Source organism: Schistocerca nitens, chromosome 4 (assembly GCF_023898315.1).
Source record: "Schistocerca nitens isolate TAMUIC-IGC-003100 chromosome 4, iqSchNite1.1, whole genome shotgun sequence".
NCBI classification, from domain to species: domain Eukaryota; kingdom Metazoa; phylum Arthropoda; class Insecta; order Orthoptera; family Acrididae; genus Schistocerca; species Schistocerca nitens.
Window position 1 is genome coordinate 935,915,550 of NC_064617.1, and position 23,493 is coordinate 935,939,042.

Consider the following 23,493-nt stretch of genomic DNA (forward strand, 5'->3'; position numbering starts at 1 on the left):
GTAATGTAACTGATTTGTCCATTTGAGAGTGTACAAAATCAGAAGTTGTTCTTTTGTAGTTTTCAGATTCAGTAATCTTCAAACATAAAATGTAACCAAATGACTGTTTTCTTTGCAGACAAAATAATCTTGATGTGTGGTAGAACATATACCTCCATATTATAAAGAATTTTTATGCATGTTTTGCCTTTCAGCCTGAGATCTTCCTATTTAAGTAAACAAGCCAATTTAGCATCAACAAATGCCTGACTTAAATTCCATACTTAACCTTTCCCAGTGGAGAATTAAAATGTATTACACCAATTCAGTCACCATAGGCCTATATAATTCTGAAGAGAAATGTGAATCCAATATTTGGAATTTTTGGACTGCGTAAACATGTCATTGACTTTATGATAGAGCAAAGAGTAATAGGGCCAAGTAAAATAACCCGTAATATAAATGGTATGGCCACCTATCTTATATATTGGGTTAGATCTTAACACTTTTTACATTCTTAACATTTTTGAGATAAAATTAACTCGATATTTCCAAACAACAGAGTAAATTCTGGCCAAACACTTACGAGACTGGCGATATGTATAATTATTGCTGCAAGGGTGCTAGTGAAACAACATTCCTGATGCCCAATCAACAGATAAACCAGACATCGGAATTCAGTTAGCGTGCACAATGTCATAAAACAAATCGGTTGCATCCTAATTTCTCCAATGCTAAAATACTTGGGTGAAAGCAAAATTTTAACTTTCTCTTTCCTGCAACATCCAATTTAACGTTTACGGATCAATTTTAACTGTTTCTCCGAATAAAATGCCAGCATTTTGTAGAATTACTTCACCGGTCTAAACACGCGTCAATAAGAATATGGAATTTTGGCATATAATTTCATAAACAGGAAATACTGCGATGTTGGCTGTTCCACCAATATTAACATACTTAAAATACATTCAGCGTAGTAGTAGGGTCTAGAAAAATACACAATTAAATTTTGCAGTACATCGGATGTTTTATTATCGATCGAGGAAAAGTTACCGCTGCAAAACTCACATAAAAAGACATCATGATAGAGTCATGACAAGCTTACAACTTCAGCTACAACAAGTACATCAATAAACTTGGCAGGAGCTTACCTTCTTCTGATCATTTTAATTCATATGCCGCAGCTTTAAATTGTACAAACGTTTCACTGCCAATGTCACACTTTAGTGTAACATAAGCCCTACATTACTATATAAAAAAATAAAAATACCAGCACAGCACAACACGCAAACGGACTTCTTGTTTTCAGTTGTTCCAAACAACTGTTTTAGTCTTTACGCCGCGCACAAACGCCATGTTGTTTACCTTCTTTTATCATCTTTGCACAACATACATACCTCAAGAACTGAAAAATACTAACATCCTTGCTCGTCACTTGACAGCCGTTCATTTTGTTAATTTACTGTTGGCTTGTAGCATGCATGCCTTTTAGCCGTCATAAATTAAAAGGATTTACAAATATGTCAAAAATGAAGAATCTTTATTCACCGTAAATCAGTTCACAATGATATAGGTTTCATCAGTTTCATGCAAGATAAAGTATACACAATGCACAGTAGTACAATGTGTAGCATTAAATATTCGTTCTCCAAAGTTCTTGAAGTACATAATAATACAATTAAAAGTAACAGTTTCTAAAAGTTAATATAATAATCTGGTAAATCAAAGTATCACACAAATGGAACTGCACAAAGTGTCATATTGAATTGACCGATTTTTTTCCGTGGATGTCGAGTTAATTTCAGTCTTGACGTTGCCACAGGGAGTACTGGAAGTGGATGGTTTACTCTCGCTATCGTCCGATGTGAAAATGCCTCTTTACCTGGACTGGAATCATTCGCCGACCGAGATATCATCGCTTACAAGATCTGGCATTGTGGAATAGATGCTAAGACCCAATCTAGACCTAGTTATATATATAGTAATATGCCTTTTACATTGTATACCCGCTCCTGTCGTAATAGTAACGATGAAAAAATGCATGTATGGATTAAAGGACTTGGGTGATCTGTTAACCAGTTGTGCAATTTATGTTTAAAACTAATTATATCAATGGTCCGATGAAAAGACTGGTAACGTATTGAAAATTCTGAGTGGGTTTACTTCGTGAGAATTTCCAGTCATTGCTAACCTGTACCGAGGTATATCTAACTTCGACGTAACCCTAATATTGTGGTCATGAACGTCCCCCTAACAACAAGTTCTGTCATATTATTTTTAATATGAAGTTCTGCAGCACACACACACACACACACACACACACACACACACACAGAGATATATCCCTAAAGGCATAAGTAGCTGAACCTAACCGTTTCAGCAGATGTGTTTCTTCCAGTTCAATTTCTCATCAATGCACACATCCAGAAATGTTGAGTATTCTGCCTTAGCAACAGACTTACGTTCATAGCCTATATTTATCAATGGTGTTATGCCATTTACTGCACAGAATTGTATAAACTGTGTTTTCTCAAAATTTGGTGAGAGACCATTTGCAGAGAACCGCTTAATAATTTTCTGAAAGACATTATTTGCAATTTCCTCAGTTGATTCTTGCTTGTTGGGTGTGATTATTATACTTGTATCAGCAGCAAAAAGAACTAACTTTGCATCTTCATGAATATAGAGTGGCAAGTCGTTAATACATATTAAGAACAAAAAAGGACCCAAGACTGAACCCTGTAGGACACCATTCTTGATACCTCCTCAGTTAGAGGACTCTGCTGGTTTTTGTAGACTATCTGTACTGTTAATTTCTACATTCTGCATTCTTCCAGGTAAGTATGAATTAAACCATTCGTACACTGTCCCACTCATGCCACAATACTTAAGCTTATCTCAAAAGCCTCTGAGAGATCACAAAACATCCCAGTGAAAGCATATATAGCATTTTCTGTTGAAAAGCCTTTCTGAAAACCAAACTGACATTTTGTTAGTACTTCATTTTTTACAAATATGTGATGCTGCTCTTGAATACATTACTTTTTCAAGAACTTTGAATAAAGCTGTCAGAAGTGAGATTGGGTGGTAGTAGTTAGCATCAGATCAATCCCCTTTTTTATGCAATGGTTTAACAATAGCATATATCAGTCTATCTGGAAAAATTCCCTGTTTCAGTGAGCTACTACGTATGTGGCTGAGAATCCTACTTATTTGTTGGGAACAAGCTCTTAGTACTCTGTTGGAAATGCCATCAATTCCATGTGAGCTTTTACTTTTGAGTGAATTTATTATTTTCCTAATTTCAGTAAGAAGGGTGGGTTGGATTCAAATTTTATCAAATTGCATAGGTACTGCCTCTTTCATATACTGCCTTGCATTTTCTAATGAATAGCTAGAACCTATTTACTCTACAACACTTAAAAAATGATTATTAAAAGTGTTTTCTACTTCTGACTTCTTGCTGACAAACTTTTCGTTGTTTGATAGAAATACAGTCTTCTTGTGCTCTCGGTAGCCCTGTTTCCCTATTCACAATATTCCAAATTGTTTTAATTTTATTATCAGATGTGGTAATCTCAGACATAATCCACATACTTCTGGACTTGTTATAATATTTCATTGTTTCGGGATCATTACTCCTCCTAGCTATAAGATACATTTCCCTTTTCTGTTTACAAGATATGTTTATCCCTTTAGTAAACCATGGATTTTTACATGGTTTCTTACAATTATATTTCACTGTTTTCTTAGGGAAACTGTTTTCAAATATACTCACAAAGGTATCATGGAATATGTTAAATTTTAAATTAGCACCATGTTCCCTGTACACCTCAACCCAGTCTAACTGTTGCAAGCTTTCCCTAAAATTTTGAAATGTTAAATCGTTAATGGAACACACTATTTTGGAGGACTGTTTTGCAATACTGTATGGAGCTATATCATATACTGTAACTAGCTTTGCATCATGATCAGACAGACCATTCTTGACAGCAAAAGGTTTTATTTGATTAAATTTATGTTGGTCTATGAAAACGTTATCTATCAGTGTGCTGCTTTCCTGTACCACCCGTGTTGGAAAATCAATAACTGGTGTCAAATTGGAAGAACCAAGTAATACTTCAAGGTCAAGCTTTCTATCTGACTCTGTCAGAAAATCTACATTGAAATCCCCACAAACAATAATTTGCTTTCCTTTGTCTGACAGGTAGCACAACAAAGAACACAAGTTTTTCAAAAATAGTTGAAAATTTCCCAATGGGGACCTATACATAGCTACAATTATAAAAGTGCCTTTATTTAGTTTAAGCTCAGATGCACATGATTCTATGTGTTGCTCTATGCAAAATTTTCTAGTTTTAAAATTTTTCACACTATGACTGATTTCAACATATATGGCAACTCCTCCTCTCTTCATAGTGTCTCTACTTACATGTGCTGAAAGGTTATATCCACCTACATTTACCATTTCCATACCTGTGACTATATGATGTTCAGACAGGCATAGTACATCTATTGCACCCTCAGTTTCTAAATCTTCTATACAAACAAGAAGCTCATCTACTTTGTTTTTTAATCCCCTGATATTTTGATGCAATATATTAACATTATTTTTTACTGTGCTTTTATGTGAATCTTGTGACATACTAACATTATTTTTCACTTTACTGTTACGAGAATGTTGTGATATTTTCACATCTCTAGTACCTGCCTGTCTGAACTTTTCATTAAGCTTAATTTCAATCAATGTAGGATGATTGGATACTGATCTTAGCCTAAAAAAGTATTCCCATGAGTTTCAGTGCCCCCCCCCCCCTTAAAGATTTTGCTATAATCCCAGCCAGTTTACCCTTCCATTTCCTATTGAGATGCAGGTCATGTCTTGGGAAGTCCCACCTACCAATACCATCAACAGGAACCAAACCTATGCTTGACAAAGTAGCTGCCCGAAGCAGCTGATCTAGCTCCATATTGAACCTCCTGACAGAGCTGTTCAATTGGGGCCGGTCATACAGCATGAAAGCAGGAACCAAGCCAACATTTGTATGGTTCGTTGCAGATTCTATTTTCACCAGGTCAGGTTTCTGATTGAATTCAGAGATGTTCTGATGAGAGGTAAACAGTGTAGTATCATCTGTATAACATATGACAGGATGTGGTATCTTGCAAGGCAGGTGATTGATTGCAACAAGTAACATTTGACCGTCTTCATACATACATTTTACGACACACATTCTTAAGTCAGTCATCAGACTGAAATTCTATAAGAAGCGATCAAGTTTCCATTTGAGGGCGTTGCTGCAGTGTACTTTCAATGTAGCTGGACTCCAATGTGTGTATATAAGCACCGATATTTAACCCGTGTGAAGGTGCCCAATGAGCATTTCTCTCACATAAAATTCATTTCGATAACTGTTTGTTATTAACACGATAGCATGGCGAGCATCTCAGTACCTTCCTAAGCATTCATTACCTCCCCGTACAACACACTTTCGCGTTGCTCAGTGTGCCTGTAACCTCCAGAGAATTGGTTATGCCATCGCGCTGTTAAGTGCAGCGTTTTGCTTGTCGTGCTCCTATCCGTGTAAGTATATTTTTCTTGTTATGTAAATGTTTATTTCTTGCTTTATTACATTTTAACAAGCCGAAGGTGATTTTATTTTTAGCAATAATGTTCTTTATTATATACAGCTCACAATAATCAGTACTGATGACCGACAAACAAAACAAATACTTGCATGGCTGGAAAACCCTGATTTGGACGAAGAATGTATATTGGATCTGGATGATACAGATGACTATCATGTAGACAACCCTGAAAGCAACTGCTCCGATATTGATAGTCCCCATCAGACAGATATGGAACAATCTCCGGATGAAGCTGCACATGAAGAGCCACACAAACCAAGAGGTAGGATACCATTTTATACTGGAAAAGATGGGTCTACAAAATGGCTTATACACAAACCCATAAGTAATATGTGTACTAGGACTTGGAATATCGTAATTCATTTGTCAGGGGTCAAACAAGCAGCTAAGAATGCACAAACTCCCTTACAATGTGTTTCTATGTTTTTGGATGATGGAATGATTGATAAAATAGTTATATACACAAATATATATATATCACAAAATTACAAGAAAATTTTTCACGAGAACTGGATTGTAAGCTGACAGTCGTTGTTGAAATAAAGGCATTCACTGGATTGTTGTACATGGCTGGTTTGAAGAAAACAAATCATTTGAATGTGAAAGAAATGTCGACTGATGATGGTACAGCCTATAATTTTTTTACAGCAACAATGTGCTGAAGCGCTTCTTATTTTCGAGTATTACGTTTTGATGATGTTAATATTCGGGAGGCAAGAAAGCAAGTTGATAACCTAGTGCCTATCCGAGAAATATTTTAGGGCATGTTTAGACATTGTAACGACAATTATACACCTGGAGAGTACTGTACTACTGATGAAATGTTGGAATCGTTCAGCGGCTGCTGTAAGTTTCTGGTATATATTTCAAATAAACCAGCGAAATACGGCATAAAAATCTACACCCTCGTAGATGCGAAAAACTTTTATACGTGTAAGTTGTAGATATTTGCCGGAATTCAGCCTCTAGGGACCTTATAATTTGAGCAACGCGGCTGCTGACGTGGTTAAGACGGTTGCTGCTCCTATATTGAACAGTGGTAGGAACATAACACTGGACAATTATTTCACGTCGATTCCACTATTCATAGAATTGAAAAATGTCTACAGAACAACAGCAGTCGGCACATTACGCAAAAATAGAAAAGAAATCGCTCCATTATTTTTTTCAACAAAGAACAGACCGTTGCCAAGTTCTGTTTTTGGTTTTGGTGAAAACAATGTTATCGTATCTTAGTACCAAGGAAAAAGACGAAGAAAATTGTACTTATATTATCCGCACTCCATAACGACGATAATGTCGATCAAGAGACAGATACTGAAGCTAAACCAGAAAGTGTTATATTTTACAATAGTACTAAAGGAGATGTGGACGTTGTTGACCAAAAGAAAGACGATTACTCTGTTGGGCGAATTTCTTCATGGTGGCCAATGAGACTGTTCTTCACTATTTTGATTATAACTGGGAACAACGCGCAAATTATATACACATAAACCACACAAAATGTAAGACATGTATTCCTGAAATATTTGGCTCTAGAGATGGTAAAACCACATATTTCAAGAAGAATAACATTGCAGAACATTTCATCAGATCTCAAGTTACGAATGTGCGGTTTATACCGCTTCCTAATATGGAAACAGAGACAGGACCCAGTGGCTTTTGTGCGCTTTATCCAAGAAGGAAGAATAGACGCTATAAAAAAGCATGTACTTTGTGTCACAAATCACTCTACACTGGGCATGTAACATTCATGTTATGCTATGAAAGACACATTTCTCCAGATTCTATGGAAGACTGATTAATGAAAATATATGCACTTTTTGATTTTTTATATATTAAATTAGTTATATGTGCCATAAGTAAATAATCAAAGTTCACAAGACTTTTTTATGCATAAGACTGCATTTTTTTGTTACTTATACCTTAATAAATACTATGATTACGTAGATAAGTGCCTTTCAATTCATATAATGATTTCTTATGATACTGTAAGGGTCTACGGATTGTGCACAACCGTGCGGTACGTTAACACGCGCTCGCCAGCCGACCTGTCTGGAATGCTGAAAATTTGTGTGGTCAGTAGACACTTGTCCAGCCGCACTGCAACGAGGGTGTGCGGCTGGCCACCGTCTGCAGTGGGCAGTATTAAGTAGATTAGATTTGATTAGTTTTTCATTCCATAGGTCCGTGATGAGGAGATCCTCGTGGATATGGAACATGTCAATTTTTTTTAAAGCTGAAATAACAATACTAATAGTATGAATAAATACAATATATTGTTTGTTTCTATTAAAAAATGCGTCAATGGAGTAGAAGGAGTTGGCCACTGGTAAGTCTTTCGGGCTCCTTTTAAACTGATCTTTATTTGTAACTAAATTTTTTGTGTTTGCTGGCAAATTATTGAAGATGAGTATTCCTGAGTAGTGGACCCCTCTTTGAACTAAAGTAAGTGCTTTTAAGTCCTTGTGCAGATCATTTTTGTTCCTGGTATTGTATATATGAAATGAGCTGTTTGTTGGAAAAAGAGACATATTATTTAGGAGAAATTTCATTAAGGAGTAAATATACTGAGACGCAGTAGTTAGTATACCCAGTTCTTTGAAGAGGTTTGTACAGGATGTCCGTGAATTTACTCCACAAATAATACGTATTACACGGCTTTGGACTCTGAAAACTTTTCTTTGACTTGAAGAGTTACCCCAAAATAGTATACCATATGACATTATGGAATGAAAGTAGGCAAAGTATGCAAGCTTTTTCATTTTTATGTCGCCTATGTCTGCTAACACTCGAATAGCAAATACAGATTTGTTAAGGCGTTTCTGCAGTTCTGTGGTGTGCTCCTCCCAACTGCATTTATTATCAAGTTTTAATCCCAGGAATTTAAGATTGTCAACCTCTTCTATCTGCTCTTCTTCATACTTTATGCATATGCTGGGTAGAAACATCTTACAGGTTCTGAATTGCATATAGTGAGTCTTTTCGAAGTTTAATGTCAGTGAGTTGGCTTTAAACCATTTATTAATATCCATGAAAATATCATTAGCAGATCTTTCTAGAACTACACTTGACATACTATTTATTGCAATACTTGTGTCATGTGCAGACAAAATGAACTCTGCTTCTGGCAGTGTAACTGATGAGAGATCATTAATGTACACAAGAAAAAGCAATGGCCCTAAGATGGATCCTTGTGGGACACCACGTGTAATTTCTTCCCATTCTGATGATGACTGATGACTTAATTCACTAGTCCCTTGCACTGACACCCTTTGTTTCCTGTTAGCGAGGTATGACTTGAACCACTTTGCAGCACTGCCCATGACACCATAGAATCCTAATTTATTTAAAAGGATGTTGTGGTTCACACAATCGACAATGCCTTTGACAAATCACAGAAAATACCTGCTGCTTGTAACTTGTTATTTAATGAATAAAGTACATTTTCACTGTAGGTGTAAATAGCCTTCTTGATATCAGAACCCTTCAGAAATCCAAACTGTGTGCTTGATAATATGTTATTTGTGGTCAGATGGTTGAGCAGCTGCCTGTACATTACTATTTCTAAAATTTTTGAGAATGCTGGCAAAAGTGAAATCGGTCTGTAGTTTGATGGTATCTCCTTATCCCCATTCTTGAATAGAGGCTTAACATCTGCATATTTTAGCCAGTCAGGAAATGTCCCAGTTATAATTGACTGGTTACACAAGTAACTTAGAATTGTACTAAACTCACAAGAACATGCCTTAATTAACTTTGTTGAATTTCATCATAACCACTAGAATGCTTTGTTTTTAATGATTTTATTATGGAAGTTATTTCTTTTGGTGAAGTGAGAGACATATTCTTGTACCTGAAGCTATTTTTAAAGGCTAGTTTCAGATATTCAAGGGCATTATTTACTGACCCTGACAGTCCCATTCTATCAGTAACAGATATAAAGTACTTGCTAAATAGATTTGCCACACTATGCTCATCGGTTACTAATGTGTCATCTACCCTTAGTGCTATTTGCTCCTGTTCCTTTCTGGTTCTACCAGTCTCCTCTTTCACTATATCCCATATTGTTTTTATTTTGTTCCCTGACATTGCTATCTTCTTCTTGTAGTGCATTTGTTTAGATGTCTGAATTACTTTTTTTAGTATTTTACAGTCTTCCTTGTATTTATCTAAATCATCATCATTGGAGCTATTCTTGGTCGACAGATACATTTTCCTTTTTGTCTTACAGGAAATCTTTATTCCTTGTTTAATCCATGATTTTATTATAGAATCTGTTTAATTTGAGTAACTTTTAGAGGAAAATAGTTTTCAAACATGGTACTGACATTGTTCATGAGTGTGTTATATTTTTCATTCATGTCCTGAGCACTATAAACATCTTTCCAGTTCACATCTTTGAGCAGTTTTCTAAAACACCCAATTTTTGGTTGATTGACTACTCTACTGTACTCAGATTTAGCAGTCTTGATAATCTGCTTAGAATTTACATCTAAAACAAGGAGCTGCATGTCGTGATCTGATAGTCCATTTATAACAGGTTTTATGATATGATTTTGTTCCTTTGATTCGTCTATAAAAATGTTATCAGTGGCTGTCCTTGAGGATTTAGTGATCCTAGTTGGAAAGTTTACAGTGTGAGTTAGATTGAAAGACAACATTACTAACTGCAGTGAACGTTTACTGGAAGATTGCATTAGAAAATCTGTATTAAAGTCACCAGCAATCAAAATTTCTTTGTTTCTTCCTGTTAAATAACCCAAAAGAGCTTCTAGATGATTTATTAATAGATTATAATTTCCTGCAGGTGCTAGGTAAATAATTACTATTATATAGGATCTGTTATGGAACTCTACTTCTGTTGCACATGCTTCTAGATGCTGCTCTAAACAGAATTTATTAATGTCAATGTTCTTGAATTTATGGCTGTTTTTAATAAATGTGGCAATTCCTCCTCCATCCATATCTACTCTGCTGTTCAGAGAGGCAGATGATGTCAATTTGGTTAGATGAATTCATTTCAGTGACACAAAAGAGTAGTTCATCAACTTTATTTCTGAGTCCCGGAATGTTCTGGTGTAATAAAGATAACTGATACTGCATACTAATGGGATTATAACTGCTTTGGCGAAGATGAACTGGCAGTTTCTGATTACTTTCTGTTAAACATTGTTTAAATGGAGGCTGTATGCTAAAATCTGACTCCTGTTCATCTGTTTTCTCAAACTGAGTGTGTCTGCCAATCTCTCTTAAAACTCGTTTTCTTTCCCCCTTCCCTATCCTAAAAAAGGCATCCCTCTGACACCTGTGACCACTGGTATTTTACCTCTTGTGACAGTGTCCCCCCTTAAGTTTTCTGCAATCAACCCAGACAGTTTTCCCTTCCCTTTCCTATTTAAGTGAAGGCCATGCCTAGTGTAGTCCCACCTATCGATAACATCCACAGGAATCAAACCAATATGGGACCCTATATCTGACCTAAGCAGCCACTCCAACTCCAAGTTCACCATCCCTACAGAAGAGTTCAAATGAGGCCGATCGTGGCGTCTCAACACAGACACAAATCCCACACTCGTATGCTTCGTTGCTGATGTATCTTCACTAGGTCACTCTCTATGGAATATTCAGAGTCTCTGTCAATGCTATTTCCCGGACCACCCACTATAACCACGGCATCCTCCTTTGTGAAATCCTTGCATAAAGAACCTACATCCTCTGTTACCTGACCCAGATCTGCACTAGGCTTGAAAAAGTTTGTGACCTGGCACTCTGGACCCATTTTCCTGCAGTAGTTGGCCAACACCGCTACCATGGGAACTACCTAACAACAGAACTTTCTTTCTCTTTACAAATTTCCCTAACTTTTTCAAGTCCTTGAAAGCTTGTTGTGCCCTTTCTACAGCTTCAGCTACATGCGGCTCATCCGATTTTGACTGAGGCAACAGGTCAAATCTATTTTTAAGATTTATGACAAAGCTGTCTGATGCTCTCCTTTGCCTGTTCCCCCTATTATCTGTTGCCAATTCCCTCCTCTGTTCACCCTTCTCCCTCTTTAACCTGTCCAGATCCTCCCTTGCCTTGTCTAGGTCAGCTTGAAGAGCTGCAATTTTCCCTTCCTGTTCTAGTATTTTCCTATCTCTACTGCAGATCCTACAATACTACTGGTGAGCCTCATTTATGTCCCCATTTCCCACGCCACTACATTCGCCCCATCACACCATACCCTGGAACTAACGATCCTATGGCATGTCACACACTTCTCAATCATGGTAAAAACAGAAATCGTGTAAACTGATTTAAGTACTGACTAAGATTAAGTACTGACTAGCGTGGACTCGAGCGCGAATATGTCTCTTTTCTTAGCTCACCATGGAGCCTTTCAATACGACTGTAATTAGTCGGTGTTAGGATGGCAGACACAGTGATACTGGGTGCATGTAGCGTACGTGTTTCACAATCAGCCTTTTGTTAATAAAACTGTTTAAACATACTTCTCAGTGTTCGCATATTACCGTACCTCAAAGCCCGCCATTTAGAAATCCTGACAAAATATTCGGGTAATCATCATCCGGAGCAACAACACAAACCACCCCCTTATAATAGTATTATATTACCTTTTTCTAAAAATATGATTTAAATAGCATGAGCATATTGCTCCTGTGCACCAAACTGTGTAACTTTCTAGGGTGCACCTTCTCATGGGTTAAGCAAGGAAGTTCTCCACACCCATAAAACCATGATCTGACACTTCCTCTGCCATGCAAATGTTGCTTGATATCAGCCCCACCAAATTTCTATTAGTTCTTCCTCTCCCAGGCAATGAGACCCATCCTGAAATTTATCCTTCCTACCAACATCAACTTTCCTCTCTCCCCATCTCTTTCTTCCTGTTACTACTGCCCTGCCCACACACCAAACTCTTCCTCACCCTCTGTCTTTCCCACCTTCTATATTTCCACTGTCCACCCAAATGCCTACCTTCATCTCCCCAACTCCCCCTCCCCTTCCCAGGGGGCTCGCCACTCTTTGGTGGTTTCATGCTTGGCTACTATGGAGCCCCAGCCTTTGCAGCATCTTTTCCCTTCTGTGCTGCATGTGTATCCTCTTGCTATTCTTTATCCCCTCCTTTGGTGAACGTGTCTGGGATGTTTTTGGGAATGTTCTGCATTGTCTGCAGCTGACATAGGAACAGTCTCATGACTGTTTTTCGTTCCCTTTCCCTTTCTTTGTTCACCTTCTCCTATCCTTCCTCGGCTTCGGCGTTTGAGGCTCCTCTTTTTCTTCTTCCTCCCTGTGCGCTCTTGAAGGCCAGGCCACATGTCTGATGCGTTACAGGTGACTGGGTAAAGCGTAATTCCCAGCCCTGGGTCGACAGGTAGGGTTCACACGTACACCCTAGTAGGCCAGGCCCAGGGAAGGGTGATTACCTGAGCTGCTACCTACCCTAATTGCCAATTGGTCCATCTGTCAGGTGTTCGGTACGTGCGGCCTGAGGTGTGAGGCGTGAACAGCCACCTAAGACAGTTGCGCCCCCTTGCGAAGGGGGTCTCCAGCTGGAAGGGGCGTGCCATCGGAGACACTGGAAATCATGGGGGATTTTCTCGCAATGAGCCAGTCATCTTCACAATTAATGTCTACAAATTGTAAACACAATGAGGCTAACGATTCAAAGGCCTTTCCAGCTGCACCAAGTTCTGAAGATGGTCAGTCCTTAACGACAGTAAATCCTTTTATTATCGAGAAGCGTGTTGATGCAATTGCCAGACCTGTGAAATTCTGCTCTCGTTTACGGAATGGCTCTTTGCTTTTGGAGCTACTTTTGATTCTCAAGCACAACAACTGGTTGTCACCTTAATTCTCCATCGCTATCCTGTTCGTGTTGAGGCCCATAGAACCTGAACTCTTCCCATTGTGTTATTGACACTAGGCTGCTCGAGGGTCTGACTGGCAGAAATCCAAACATATGTCTTTGATCAGGGCATCATTGCCATCCATCAGGTGATGAAATAGGTAGATGTCTCCTTAGTGCTCACACACACACTTTTTCGCACCTTTGATCGAGTGGTGCTTCTCTCCAAGATCAAAGCAGGCTACGAAGTTATCACAGTTCGACTGCACATTCTGAACTCAATGCACTGCTACCAGTGTCATCATTTCAACCACACTCAAATGTCTTGTCGACACCTGGACAAATGTTAGCCTGTGATAGGGACATGCACGAGGGTGATTGTTCACCTCCTTCTCCCCACTGTATCAACTGCAATGGCGACCACACCGCCTCTTCTCAAGATTGTCCCATGTATCTCAGTGAGTGAGCCGTCCAGGAGATCCAGGTAAAGGAAGAAGTTCCTTACCCAGTCGTTCGCAAGTTGTTTGCTAGTCGCAAATCCTGTGTTCCCCAGTTGTGATGACTAGGTGGAATATCTCACAGATGTTATCCTTACCGCTGCAGAGCATTCCATTCCTCGCATTTCCTCTTTACCACGCAATGTCCCAGTCCCTTGGTGGACTTAGGTATGCCGCGACGCAATTTGCGCGCGGAGACGTGGTCTCCACGTTTTTAATTATCATCCTACGACGGCAAACTGCATTAATTATAAACAGATGCACACAGAGTGTCATCAAGTTCTTCGGGGTAGGCAAAAAGGTAGCTGTATTTCAATCACCAGTTCTTTTAACTATTCTGCCCCTTCCTCTGTCATGTGGGCCAACCTCCAACATCTCTCTAGGACCAAGGTCCATTCCCCAATTACCGGCCTTACAGTAGCAGAAAATTTCTTCATGGACCCTATTGCTACCTCCAACATCTTGGGCCCCCATTTTGCGGAAATTTCGATCTCTTCCCACTATTACCCTGCCTTCCTCCATTGGAAACAAACGAAGGAGGCTGTTATCTTGTCAGAATCGTGAGTGCTACAATGCCACCTTTACTAGGAGGGAGCTAGATAATGCTCACACTTCATCCCAATCCTCCTCCCCAGGGGCAGTCGCTGTTGCCATTAAGATGTTGCAGCACCTTTCTCTTGTAGGCAAGCACTTTCTGCTTAATACGTACAACCGCATCTGAGCAGAGGGCACGACTCCCAGACTCTGACATGAAGCCACTGCCATACCCATACCAAGGCCTGGTAAGGAAAAACGCCTTCCTTCTAGCTACCACAATCTCACTCACCAGCTGTGTTTGCAAGGTTATGGAATGTATGATTCATGCCCAGCTGGGATGGTGGGTCTGCACAGTGTGGATTTCGAGCAAGACGTTCTGCAGTTGACCATCTCGTCATTTGGTCCACTTGTGTCATGAATGGTTTTCTGCAGAAATCCCAGACTGTGAGGTGTTTTTCGATTTGGAGAAAGCCTACAATACCTGCTGGAGGACTAGTTGCATTGGGTTGTTTGGGGGAAGAGACCAAATAGCGAGGCCATCGGTCTCATCGGATTAGGGAAGGACAGGGAAGGAAGTCAGCTGTACTGTTTCAAAGGAACCATCCTGGCATTTGCATGGAGCGATTTAGGGAAATCACAGAAAACCTAAATCAGGATTGCTGAGAGGACTAGTATCCTCTGTACTCTCTACATATGGGGCTTCCGTAGCTGCCTGCTCCATTTCCTTGAGGGATTTTTAACAGACCAAGTTTTCAAGGTCTGTTTCAGTTCTACCTTGTCAGACACCTTTATCCAGATAAATGGTGTGCCTCAGGGTTCCTTCCTGAGCGTCGTCCTATAACGGCCTGTCTCCTGCTGGGCACCTCCAGCTCCCTTTTTGTTGACGATTTCGCGATCTGTTGCAGTTCTCCACGGATCTGTCTCATTTCGCAGCGTCTTCAGCAATGTCTCGATCGTCTTTACTCATAGAGCATCGACAATGGCTTCAGTTTTTCCACTTACAAAACCATTTGTATGAATTTCTGGCTACGCATTTTGGTTCTCCTATCATCTTTACATCCTGGGCCTGTTGCTCTTCCATTCATTCAAATTACTAAATTCCCGAGGCTCATGCTCGATAGGAAACACTCTTGGTCCTCCCACGTGTCTTACATGGCAGCCTGCTGTACACAAACCCTCAATGTCCTACATGTCCTCAATGGTACTTCCTGGGGTGCAGATCGAACTACCCTCCTCTGTTTGTACTGGTCCCTTGTCTGTTCAAAACTAGACTGTTGGTGCTTTGTTTATGCATGTGCACATCCGTCCCTCTTACGCTGTCTCACTACTACCCACCACCATGGCATCCATTTGGTCACTGGTGCCTTTTATACTCGCACAGTTGAGAGCCTGTATTCAGAAGCTGCTGAATTACCACTGTCCTACCGCCCTGACTTTTACTCAGCAGGAATAAGCCGTTTGTCTGCCATGCATGGCGCCCATCCTATGACTCCTTCTTTGACGACTCCTTTGATCGCCAGTATGGGGCGCATTACTCTGCTCTGTTATGTCCTGGAGTTCGCTTTTGGCCCTTGCTCTGACTGCTTAAACTCACACTACCTGCAACTTTTCCAGTGAGTGTGAGCCCTTTAGCACCTTGGCTTCATGCAGTGGCCAGTGTTCACCTTGACCTTCATTCCGTTCCTAAGAACACTACTCCAGCCTCGCTCTATCGCCTTCAGTTTCACGACCTTCACAAGGAACTTCGCAATAGCACCTTTGTATACATTCGTGGCTCTTGGACTGAGTGTGGTGTCAGGTGTGCCTTCATCATTGGCGCTGACGTTTTTCGGTATCAGCTTTCAGCACACTGCTCAGTATTTACAGCAGAGCTCTTCGCCCCTTTTCAATTGCATCCTCACTCAGACTTTCTCAGTGCCCTTCAAAGCCTCTGTGCGCTGTACATTGCCATCCCTTAGTGCAGTGGGTCAAGGAAAACTGTCACTTGCTCACTGTTGATGGAGCCACTGTGATGTTTATGTGCATTCCTGGTCATGTCAGTCTGCCAGAAAACAAGCTGCTGACGCTGCTGCTAAGGCTGCAGACCTCATACCTCAGCCCACTATTCCTTCAATGATCTCTGTGTTGCCGTTTGTCAGGACGTGGTGTCACTTTGGCATCGTCACTGTTCCTCCCATCATGGGAATAAGCTCCAAGTTATTAAACCTCTCCCAGCGGCTTGGACGACGTCCTCTCAGAGTCCTGTGGCGATATGGTCATTTTAACTAGGTTGCGTATTGGGCGCTGCCTTTTTAGCCATCACCATTTGTTAAGTGGCGCTCCCCCACCACTTCTTGTGCATTTCAGTTTTAACTGTTTGCCATTTCCTGATGAAATGCGCACTTTTTTAGCCATTTATGTTCCCGCTTGGGTTTGCCATTCGAGTTATCGGCCGTTTTAGAGAATGACGCATGTCCTGTTGACTGCATGTTACTTCTTATTCATCGTAGCAATATGGTGAAGGCCATTTAATTTTTAATTCTGGACCTCCGTTTCTCTATGGAGTATTTTTAAAGTGACCTGTATACTGTAGTATACTGTACTGCTGATGGCCCACACCCAACTTGTGTGGGCTGAGTGGTATGAAATAGCAACAAAGCAAAAAAAGGCAGGGGATTAGTGTGGAATTCATGTTTTTCCAATGTGCATGCGGTAAAAGCAGAAATGTGAACTATGGAATTGTTGTTATCAAATGCGTCCAAACAGGACTAACACTCTTGTTATTCTTTTCTTGGTTATCGAAGGACAAACACTGGTAGACATCCATAGGAGAATGAAGAATGGCATGAGGCAGCATGTCTGTCGAAAACCACAGTTGTGGAATGGTGTGCCAAGTCCTGTGCTGGTCGCTTCATGATAACACACATCCCCATATCGCAAATGTTGTAACACAAAAGTAGGAGATCCTCGAGCACCTGCCCTACTGTCCTGTCCTTCCCCCATGTGATTATCATGCCTTCTGACATTTAAAGAAGGCCTTGAAGGGTAGATAGGTCCTGTCAAAAGAGGATGTGCAGCAGGCAGTTACATACCTCTTCACACAACAGGACACATTGTTCTACCAAATGGTTATCTTCAACATGATGCATCAGTGGGATGACTGAATCCATGCTCGTGACAATTTTGCCTGATTGACATACCAATTCTGGACTGTGTGGCCTTTGAAAAGTAACGTTTTGATCACCCCTTATATATATTTAATTATTCTACTAGATCCATATTGACAGCTAATGGCTTGTTCATATTAAAACATTTAATTAAGCTCTGTAATTAATATGTGTCTATCATTCCTTCTTGATTTTTGTGCTGTAGTTCTAGCTTTTACATTATATACACTCCTGGTTGTATCTCCAAGAATTGGTGAAGTGCAAAGCGGCAGGCACCATATTTTGAAAGCTCTTTTAAAAATTGACGCTGCTTTTCTCATAGTACTTGCACTGAAATATGATTCACATCAGAAATTTTTGTAATATCACACTAACAGTAAAGTGACTCTATTGGGAGATACTGTTTCCAACCAAAAGGTGGCCAAAGGCAGGAACACCATGCTCATGTCGCCCATTTGCAATTTGTGTCAACTGTTGATTACAAGTCGAGTTCACGTGGCAGTGGCATCTAGATGTGCTGTCTGTTGATCGGGCAGCAATGATTTTTCATATCTGATGAATTTATAAATGTGTGGTCATTATTGGATTTCTGGTAATAACATTCAGAAATAAAAGCCAAGTTATTAACACATGGATAAATCATAATTTATTCTGTCATCATATTAGAATTAATTATACTGTCTATACTGATACATCCAGGGTACAATATCCATTCACTATGTTTACATGGGTCTCTCAAAACTGGATTTCATAATGATTCATTCACATTGGCTGTCACAGCACTGGCACATCAAGGCACCATCATTTCAAGGTGTATTCACACTGTTTGTCACGTTACGGATGTCAGATTAATTCAGATCACATGATCTCAATTGGCATTGCTGTCCTCAACTGCTTGCGAGATCATTTTTAGGTGTTTTTATGCGAAATTGCACATACATAATGCAGCAGCTTATATACGTGGATGCTGGACTGCACATTTGTATAAAAATGACATTTATTGGTCTCAAATGGTTTACAGCTTGTATGTTAAAAGAAGGAAGACAGAAGTGCAAAACAATGCAAAAAGCAGTGTGTTGGTCCAAAAAATGGCATTAAATGTACAGAAACGAAATTTCACACATTATACAAGGAGCTTGAGAAATAGGACAAAGCACCAGTCTCATTAGTTATATCAAATTGTACCCAAAATCACTGAAAGCAACACAATGTTATGAGCTTATATCGCGTCCTCTGAAAAAATGGTTTGTTTAAGGTTAAGTTTAGTTACCAGTCCAGTGCAAATTTTTGCAGAATAGTGATATCTCCCTCAATACCTTTCCCTTCAAGATTTATATCTGTATATATTGTATTCGGCTTTTAACAGTTCAAGTGCCTTATTTGTACTGGGGCTAGATACTGCAACTACATAAATATTGACAAATGATGCTTGAAAATCTGTCTCACTCACAAACAATGCAGCTGCTTAACGATAAATAAGTCTGCAGCAAACACATATTTAAAGAAACAACTCTAATATGTTACTCCTTTTGTACTTCACAAAATACCATTTTGCTATTGTTGCATTGTCTGAAGGCATCAGTCCATTTCCCTAAGAAACATTACAAATGCATGACAAAATACAAATAAATTCCACTTACTCATCAATATGATTCTATGCTCAGTACTTTTTTCACTTCAAGCTGCAGCCATACAGCAATCCATTTCCTTATAAAATATTAATACAGTACTGGTATGTATAAAAAAACCACTTTATAAATGTAGATGGTAAGTAATTTAATATGCTCATTTCATACAGTTAAGACTGATGCTTCACTGCTTCAATTACTCATTGGTTAATTAAAATAAAATTATAAATTTTAACAAAATAAATAATGAAACAAAACAATTTCCAATAAATAATAAAAATAAAAACAACATGCATCAACCACAAACACCATAATGAAATGAATTAAGGAGATCTGCAAGTGGCCATGCATCAGGAGGAATTGAACTTGAGAGTCACGTGATCAAAAATGGATGGATGATGTCAGCTGTCAAAACTTTCTCCATAAGAAACCTTGATGGAGCCTTGACAGGACATGATGTCACAGGACAGCCGGTGTGGATGCCGCCATTTGAAATGCATTGCAGAACGTTTTGAGGGGATGTAATGTGATCTGACGTGATGGCCAGTGTGATTTGGTCTTAAATCATAATCCAATTTCCCAATACCGCTTTGGTTGGTCATGTACACACTCCAAAATCGGTTCTCGAAATCCGGTTATAGCTGCCAACCTTCCACTTCCACAACCGATTTTCGTTCCCATGTATTCACACAGTTGTTTTTGAAATATGCTCAAATGGTTAAAATGGCTCTCAGCACTATGGGACTTAACATCTGAGGTCATCAGTCCCCTAGAACTTAGAACTACTTAAATCTAACTAACATAAGGACATCACACACAACCATGCCTGAGGGAGGATTGGAAACTGCGACTCTAGCAGTTGCGTGGTTCCAGACTGAAGCACCTAGAACCGCTTGGCTACACCGGCCAGCTTTGAAATATGCTTGGGTTGCCAGGCTATGTCTTGTTTTTAAAAATCCGGATGGAGTGACATTTTTGTACAGTGATGGAGAAGTAGAAATATTAGACTAAGCATGAAGCTGTCTACCTGCATTATTTAACTGAAGAGAAATAGAGGTTGTGCTGACTAAATTAGAAACTGGAACAGCTATTTTCCAGACGCCATATTTAAATGGGCTAGCAAATCCGCTTCAAGCCTTAAGGTATAAACATGCAAGTGGAAAAAATATTCCGAAATTCAGTTTTCTTCTTCTGGGAGAAGTAGTATATGTAGTGCATGTATGTGATCCAGCTATATTTACAAATTTTTATGTACTCACTATATATGAACAATGAAATATAGACAAACTGTATGTTGAATCCAAAAAATTGTTCAGATGCTTTGGCAGAAAATGTTACAAGACAATTTCTTGCAGTTTTATTACCTGTGACTCACTACTTGTCATTTCTTGCGATCATGATAATCTTTGTGATTAACATACAATAGATGAGGCCAACAGCAGTAGATTAACTGCTTGATGCACTCTTCTTAACTTCCTGTTATTTACCACATGAGCAGTGCAATTTATTATTTAGGAGGGCTCGATACTGAGATGAGTGGAACAGAACTATTTACCTCAAAAAAAAAAGGTCCTGAAAAGTTCACTCAATAAATACATTATTATTCAGCAGCAATTTCCATGATATTACGAGCAATACAGTGAATAACCAACTTTGTAAGAACTTCACAGATCATGACATACAGAACTGAATTTCAAGTCTAGCAAAGAAATTCTGACAAGTGGAGGGTGTGATGTTAACTGCTAATTAATGCTCATGAAATAGTTTGCCTTGAATCATGGAAGTGTGATTATTGAAGATAGTCTTGTTAGAGGACAAAAACAAATTTTAATCAGTTGTTATTGAATTATTACACAGGAATCATCGACGAGGGGCAGTAGATTTATAATCTGGCTTCACACACCATATCGTTGACATGGACGGCAGGATGTATGGTGAAGGAGTAAGCATTATTTCCACTGTGCTATGCAGTATTTGAACAGATTGCATGCCAAAATTTTTGGTGAGGAAGGCGGAATGAGGACTGAGGCAAATGGTTCCTCATTTTTCAGTCAGAGTCTTTTAAACAGGAAGATATTCGCTTTTCTGTGTTCCTGTCAGCGGATTTTTCCGCTGGTTCCATTTTTACCTGCTACAGCATGTTGTACTGTGTAGATAAAACGAATTCTACAGGCCAGTAAATTATTTATTGTACTTCGACACATTTATATACTTTGACACATATAAACAGTAAATAAGAACACATTATATAAGGTCAACACAAAATCGTTTGTTTTACATTTTTTCTGGATTCTTTTATCATTGATCTCAGTTCATCGAAAACGCACAGCTTGTGATTTGTATTTAAAAAAAGTAAAAATATTCTTAGAAATATTATACTAAATTTGTAGACTTTCCAGTTTTATGTAATTTTTGGCAGTCAGTTTAAGTTTTTTTAAAGGCATTTTAAGACAATTTATAGCCAGTTTTTCGTCACTGCAGTACAACTTTGGGCATATTTATATAGGTGCTAAGTGCTCATCATAAAGAGAGTGTGCCATAAATTTTATTGGTGAAAAAACGGTGCCTAAAAACATAGTTTGGTTACTTCAGAAACCTTGCAGTGATCTTAGAACTCTTAACATCTGTTCAATACGTCCATCAAAACTACATTTACGCCTCAGATTGGATATTACATGCATAGTAAACATGCATAAGTATGGTAACTTTGAACCTGTGGATCTAGGATAACGATATTGAAAAAAGTTTCAGGCTTCCCTGAGAACATCATCTTGAGAACATACGGTAAAAATTTCGACCGTTTACACTGAATAGAAGTTATAGAAGTCGCCATCCCCGCAAATGGTACTTTGGTAGCCAAAAACCTCGATTTTCGGGTTTGATAATGGATATGGAGCTTCGAAAACGGGGAAATGGGTTCCTACATGAATGTCTAAAGATTGCACAGATAAAATTTGAATCAATTGCTATGCTTAGTTATTTAGTTAACAGCAACTGATAACGATATATGTTCACGGGTTGTCAGTTGAGTAGCGTAGTTATCTCGTAGCAACGTTTCGATGGAATCCGTCTCCATCATCTTCAGACGAAGATGATGGAGACGCATTCCATCGAAACGTTGCTACGAGACGACGACGCTACTCGGCTGACAACCCGTTAAGACTCCATATATGAAATTCGCTGAGAAAGCCTGCACTCATATATAAATGATAATGATATCAAATGAACAGCTACATAATAGAAGCAATGATAAAGACAAATGGCTGGCAGTTGTCTGATGGAATACAGATTGGTCCAGGGCTTTAGCATGAAGATTACCTCTGTTGCAATATAGAAAATCACCAACGCTAGAAAATTTTTTACATAACGAGCGAACAGAAGCTACAATAAAAAAAAGTTTTGAAGGCACGTAAGAGGGAAAGTTATATTCAATACAAAAAGATAAGATCAGATCATATGTTTTAGAAATAGGAAATCAAAGACAAATTCATTGAAAAACAAATGCTTTGGTTAGAGTAGTTCCTGGTCAGAAATGCACCAGCTTCAACCTGCAACAACGTTTCTTTCCTGACGATGGAACACAGCAAAAAATGTGTACCCCTTTTACAGAACAAGAACTGATTATTGCTCTCCAAAATTCACCCAATACAGCACCAGGTATCGACGGAATACATTACAACATGATCCAAAACTTGTCATATGAGGCAGTTTCTATACTACTTAGGCTGTACAATGAAATATGAATGTGTTGTCCAGCACCTCAAGAATGGACAATGCAGATTTTAATTCCTGTCCTTGAACCAAACACCAAATTCTAAACCCGTCATGTTACAATACCAATATCACTAGCTTCACGTTTTCAAAGACCATTGAAAGAATAGTTAAGAACAGATTAGAATGGTGGATGGATAACGTTCTTCCCAAGAATCAGTTTGGTTTTTGGAAGGAAAGAGTCTCTTGACAAAATAAGAATTTTGACAATTGGCCTTCATTGGCCTTCATGTACAAATGTTTCCTGTTTTTGGTATTCTGTGATACTGTTGGAGCTTATGACAATGTGTAAATCACAGCATTATAAAGAAAATTTGTGGACTTAAATCTTTGCTCTCAGAAATATGAATCTATGTTAAGAACAATGGACATGCCATCGGGTCTTGGATACTTCTCCCTCAGGGAGTGACGCTGGGTTCTCTCCTGTTCATAGT

General features: G+C 39.0%; 1 protein-coding gene across 5 annotated transcripts in view; it reads right to left on the minus strand.

Moving 5' to 3' along the window:
* LOC126253573 (longitudinals lacking protein, isoforms A/B/D/L-like) overlaps nt 1-1,339 on the minus strand; it is a 236,755-nt gene extending 235,416 nt beyond the window's left edge. For all 5 annotated transcript variants that reach the window (XR_007546004.1, XR_007546003.1, XR_007546002.1 and 2 more), the window contains exon 1: nt 1,131-1,339. Coding sequence is in view for 1 of the 5 variants with exons in the window: in XM_049954997.1 (XP_049810954.1) it covers nt 1,131-1,144 (14 nt within the window). In the remaining 4 variants the exon portion in view is untranslated. The remainder of the gene's footprint in view (nt 1-1,130) is intronic.
* Nucleotides 1,340-23,493: the final 22,154 nt, after the last annotated feature.